Here is a 6,000-nt window from a genome sequence, read left to right on the forward strand (position 1 = left end):
ATTTTTGCTGATCAAACCGGATCTAACGAATATCTATCAGAATCCATCCAAAAAACGGCAAATTTCAAATTAGGGGGGGGCTAACCCGTACCTAACCCCCCACCTGACACCCCCAATATCTCGGGAACGAAAGGAGATCTAACGTTAATTTTTGCTGATCAAACCAGATCTAACGAATATCTATCAGAATCCATCCAAAAAACGGCAAATTTCAAATTAGGGGGGGCTAACCCGTACCTAACCCCCCACCTGACACCCCCAATATTTCGGGAACGAAAGGAGATCTAACATTAATTTTTGCTGATCAAACCGGATCTAACGAATATCTATCAGAATCCATCCAAAAAATGGCAAATTTCAAATTAGGGGGGGCTAACCCGTACCTAACCCCCCACCTGACACCCCCAATATCTCGGGAACGAAAGGAGATCTAACGTTAATTTTTGCTGATCAAACCGGATCTAACGAATATCTATCAGAATCCATCCAAAAAATGGCAAATTTCAAATTAGGGGGGCTAACCCCCACCTGACACCCCCAATATCTCGGAAACGAAAGGAGATCTAACGCTAATTTTTGCTGATCAAACCGGATCTAACGAATATCTATCAGAATCCATCCAAAAAACGGCAAATTTCATAGTTGGGGGGGCTAGCTACGGGTTAGCCCCCCCTGGAAAAGATCGTAAATATCTCATTTTGTAGGGGTGATCTAACGTTAGTTTTGGTTGATCAAACCGGATCTAACAAAGATCTAACGAATGTAGTCATTTTTTACCCAAATTCTCACTAAGGGGGGGCTAACCCGGGGGTGGTCTCTATCGGTAGTCTTAGACTGGAAACCCGGACATGGCCCGTACTGCTGTCATCCCAGGAAAATGTACAAAAATGGCAGCCAAGGAACAAGTTAAAGTATCTCCTGTTCTGGGGAAAATGACTGATACTACTGGAGTAACCATGTCTCTAATCTGCTTTCATTAGCGGCACGGACCGACTGCCGTCTCCGGTGATCAACCACCATATTACATTCAGTAGGACTGGAGCCGGCACCTCTCCAGCACTCTCCTACCGAGCCGCCAAACAGAAAATGTACATGAAATGCAGAAAATAATTTGTAATATTCTCCGCTTCTCTACTGCAATGAAATCCTAGACATATGTAAATGATTTTTTTCCCTGCATGTTATACGTGTCCCTTCACAACAGTGGCCATACACCTAGCAGTGGATTGCTGTAGGACAAATCTCTGCTCCATAATGGCTAGACCCTTCTGGATGAGGCTCATCTTCACTGGGGAATGGATAAGAGGAGAAATGGGAGACCCCAAAACACATTACAAAGCTGGCAATCCAAGCCTGCAGTGTATGGGCACCTTAACTTAAGGCAACTGCTGCAAAAAAATCCGCTCTACTCATCCTCCCCAGGTCCACCAGTCTCTCCATGCACTGACGTCCCATCAGTAAATCTCAGCGACTTGTGCCCAAGCTCACAACTGAGTTCAAAGTAACGTCAGCGCTGCAGACAACAGATACTGGGAGCAGCAATGGAAACTCTGATGTGGACCTGGGGAGGGTGAGTAAAGCATGTCACTGGGGGAAAATAGGTCTTTTGAAATCAGAATACCCTTTCTAACCAGTGTCTCACTTGAAAATGGAAAGCACCATAGAAAAAGTAGCAGTTGGTCCTCTACTAGAGTTCTACCTGCCGCCTTTAGTTCCCCGTTAAGTCTCACCTGCGTTATTCTTACGTCAAAGCTCGAGTATGTCAGTCATGTATGTCAAGTCAAGTTTGCAAGCGGGATCAATGATTACCTAGAGAAAAGATTCTTCACTTTATGCCACATGTTACCGACAGCGCTACTAACTTTAGCCGAGAGACTGGGAGGTGATGGGGCACGAGAGGAGAGGGCAGAAAGAAAAAAAAGGGATGGGGCATAGAGCAAAAAAGAAAGAAAAACACATTTCAGTTTCAATTCCCAGGTCAAAATAAGCCCAACCCATAACCCCAATAATTCAACGATTTATTCCCAAAATTACGTCCCAATCACTCGTGAGCGCCCTCCATTACTTACGTGTCTTTCCTTTCTCTGTACTCCTCAAAGTAAAGCAAGCCACGAGAGTTGACGCTCAGGACCAGATCTCGCCCGGCCAGGATGTCCAGGCGGAAAGGTGATCCGGTCACCAGAAGCTTGTGCTCCTCGCTCCCCAGGGACAGCTCCAGGGTATTATCGTCCTGTCCGGTTACCTGCAGACTGTCGGAACATTCGTGAGTACACATGTACGCGAAGAGAGCTGTAAGGACGTAACGTACACCAACGTGGGTTCACTTACTTATCAGGGGTGGGTGTCCCGAGCAGCACATCGGGAACCTCATAACGGGGTCTTAAAGGCTTGATCTCATTGATCTTAATACGGGTCATGTTCCCATGGAGCCCAAAGACTTCCAGAAGGAGGGAAACCTAGGAGGGATTAAATCAAGAACCGCTCAGGAAATAAACTAAGACGTAGGCCTCACTCGGACGTCATTTTTATTGCATCCCAAAAATGGATCCATTTCCATCAGTATTATAAAAAATAAAAGATTGAAAAGTTATAGCACAAGGATGCAACTCAGAAGACATCAGTAGGCTGTGAGAGACCTTCGCGGACCTATAAGTTTGAATGGGGGAGATTGATCTGCATCTTCGATAGAAAAAAAAAAAATGTTTTTTTTTTTTTTTTGGGGGGGGGGGAGGGTCTGCCAGACATATAGACATGTGAAAAGCCCCGTAGACTTTACTGGTTAGGCCGGGATCACACTACCGTGTCTGATGTGAGAAACTCGTATCAACACCCGGCGGCACTCATAAAGATACATGTAGCCGCAACTCTGGTCCTGATGCAAGAGACTCGTGCGAGTTTCATCACACACGGTAGTGTGATCCCAGCCTTAAGCCTTCTATCCATGAAAAACAGATGTGTGAATGAGGCTTAATACAGACCTAAAAATTACCCAGGGGCTGTGAGGACTTGCAGTGCATACACTGGGGAAAGGATAATCGATCCTGCCGAAATCTTACCTGGGTCTTGTCGTTAATCAGCTGGATTTCAAGTTTATCCGCAGTCAGTTTTGCGCTTCCCAGCAAAGCCCGGTATTGAGAGGGTCCCGGCTCCAGCTTGCGCTGACGTCTACAAGAACATCGGTGATAAAAGACAAATATTTATCCCAACTGAAAGCAAAGAACAGACTATGGGGGGCTGTAAATAAAAATCTGCTCTGCTTTCCATCCTGGCTATAACAGGTCTCCTCAACTATAAAAGATTATAGGAGATCTTGCTGATCACAGGATCCCTTCCTTAATAATTGAGACCAGGGACTGCAACCCCTAGAACCAAATTCTGCAGAGACCTTCTGGAAAGATTTGGGAGGTGGTCACATTAAGGCTCCGCTCTATTCAATGTCTATGGGACTGCCGGAAATAGCCGAGTGCTGGACTTTCACAGACAATGAATGGAGGTTAAACGTGAGCTCTCTTCAACAAGGTGCTGTGCAGAACCCCATTTTGGGCTTATTTCCTTCTACCTATTGAGCTGGAGTATAGAAGGTGTGGGGATCAGAGGAGTTAAAAAAAAAAAAAAAAGAAAAAAAAATCAATTTACCCCCCAGTGTCTCTAACTCCTCGATACTGACACTGGAGTTGGCCTCCCCTGCTTATTCAGCGTCTATAGGGATTTCTAGGAACGTCTGAACTTCAATTTGCATCTCACTCAGAATCAGAGAGAGGAATCCCAGACATCAAGATCATAAATTGATGGCATAGCCTTGCAAGAAATAGATTAATGAAAGGCAAACGGCCCTTTTTAATTTCTAACACCAACTAATTATTAGCGGACCTTTTACTTAAGTGCAGTCGTGTGGACTGTGTGTGACCGCTGAGGGAAAGCCTGCAGCGTGAGATCTGTATTAGAGCAATTATTAATACGCCCGCTTCGAGAATGGCTGCACTCTCGACCTCATCAGTCAGCGGCGGCTACCAATGGAGGCCATAACTGCAGTCTGCCGCTCACCAGCCCTGCGGCTCCATCCTGTGGTTTTGGGATTAGGTAACTCGTCACTTAAAACAGCAGATTCCCCGGAATCCAGAGACGAGATTTCTTATGCTCTCTGTGGAAAAGGGGTCCGGCGACCCCCCTGTACTTTCCATAGAAAGATCTAAGCAGCCGCGTGGCAGAGCGAGTCTTGCACAATGCAACAGCACTCCGGGCACTGCCAGCGCCACGCGTCCTCCAGTGGGTGCAGTCATTGTGATTTTGTAGGAGAAGGTGCACAGACCTATGAAATATTCGGGTCACTTACTTGCAGAACGAGCTCTGTTCACATGTCTTGAAGTTGCTCCTATCGACACTCAGGCCGGGAGTAAGACAGACCGAAAACACGAGAGCGAGCCCAAGGAGCCTAGAAGAGAGCAGGACGAGATCAGACAGGAGACGGTGACAAAGGGGGAAATTATACAAAGAAAGAAACTGGAAGGATCAGAACGGGGGATCGGTGAGGGGTTCACGTTTATCACCCCCCCAAGACTATCTCAGTCCTGAAATATGGCAAGGTGCAGCCAATCATATCCAATATGGTTGACCAGTATTTCCCGTGGCCAGGAGGAGTTTTTCTGACAACATCACAAACAGATCTTCCCTTATAAACCTTCACAAAAGTAAGAAAATAAATGTAATGTGCTGCCAAGACACACAGAGGGACAACATGCAGACACCTTCCGGGTATGGAAAGAGGATCTGTCATCACTCCTGACGTCTGTAAACAAATATCTTATTAATAGCTCTTATAAATCTGCAGAAGGTGGGTCCCCCGTTATTCCCCCTGGAAATGGAGGCGCCCCTAAATAGTGACGGCCAGCTGAAACTTCAAGGAGGGATAACAGAGGAAAAGGAGATCGATCTCGGTTCTAAGAAAGGAATGGGGAAGACAATCATTGAGTAAAACTGCCAAATCCTGGGAGATCAATTATTAACCATCCAGTGTACAATTCATGGGCTCGCCCCATTGCAGAGACCTCCACTGATCACTAAAACTGTCATCCCAAAGCGGAGGTTTAAGCCCCCCGAGAAGATAGTAGGCTGGTGGGTGAGAATCAGTAGCAGAGGGGGCGTTGTGGTCTGGGACCACCCAGGGACGATTAGGCACAACCTGTAGAGTACGGGACAATCCCTTTAAAAAGGGGACCAAACAGCATAGTTCTGATAATATAACGTTAAGTTAACCATTTGAGCCCCCACAAAGATCAACTCCGAGCATATACAAGCCAATGGAGTAAGAATGTTGGAAAAGCCGAACATCTCTGCAAACTTCCCTCCGTCCCCTGTATATTGGGCAGGTTAGACATAAGTAGTGCGCTCTCAGAATGAGAGAACACGGGGCTTGTGTGCCATTTGTTACCATGGAAACGCATGGGTCAGCAAAGGAGCTGTGGACCCAACCAGTGGAAATTTTGCGCTCGCTTCACTTTCCTCATAATTCGATGCACTGGAGCTCACGATTCCGCCACAATAAGTCACTAAACCAAAAACGTTTAATAAATAAAAGAAAAATGAGAAACACAGAAGGGAATCGCTGATCTGTAACTGGAAAAGTCATGAACAAAGAACTGCCGGCACGTTATGTACTATGGTGACATGCCACGGGAGAGGGGAGGCCTAGAACTGAGGCACGACTGCTAAAGAGCTCTGCCCACCCTGATACAGTAATATCCTACAGTACATGGTGGAAGCTGGGGGTAGTGATCAATCCCTATCACACAGTACATGGTGGATGCTGGGGGTAATGATCCATCACTATCACACAGTACATGGTGGATGCTGGGGGTAATGATCCATCACTATCACACAGTACATGGTGAATGCTGGGGGTAGTGATCCCTCACTATCACACTGTACATGGTGGATGCTGGGGGTAGTGATCCCTCACTATCACACTGTACATGGTGAATGCTGGGGGTAGTGATCCCTCAC

At 46.4% G+C, this 6,000-nt stretch overlaps 1 protein-coding gene across 2 annotated transcripts in view; it reads right to left on the bottom strand.

Moving 5' to 3' along the window:
- Window positions 1–4,452, bottom strand: part of LOC141058415 (neutral alpha-glucosidase AB-like) — a 48,524-nt gene extending 44,072 nt beyond the window's left edge. Inside the window, exons 1-5 of one of the 2 annotated variants that reach the window (XM_073554663.1) lie at window positions 4,334–4,452; window positions 3,057–3,165; window positions 2,329–2,456; window positions 2,070–2,249; window positions 1,810–1,875 (exon numbers count right to left, since the gene is read on the bottom strand). In XM_073554663.1, coding sequence (XP_073410764.1) covers window positions 1,810–1,875; window positions 2,070–2,249; window positions 2,329–2,417 — 335 coding nt within the window. In that variant the 5' untranslated portion in view covers window positions 2,418–2,456; window positions 3,057–3,165; window positions 4,334–4,452. The remainder of the gene's footprint in view (window positions 1–1,809; window positions 1,876–2,069; window positions 2,250–2,328; window positions 2,457–3,056; window positions 3,166–4,333) is intronic. The other variant, XM_073554664.1, reaches the window with a different exon arrangement.
- Between the last annotated feature and the right edge of the window lie 1,548 nt (window positions 4,453–6,000).

The sequence above is a fragment of the Dendrobates tinctorius genome, unplaced genomic scaffold (assembly GCF_039654945.1).
Source record: "Dendrobates tinctorius isolate UK_male_01 unplaced genomic scaffold, ASM3965494v1 ptg000211l, whole genome shotgun sequence".
NCBI lineage: Eukaryota > Metazoa > Chordata > Amphibia > Anura > Dendrobatidae > Dendrobates > Dendrobates tinctorius.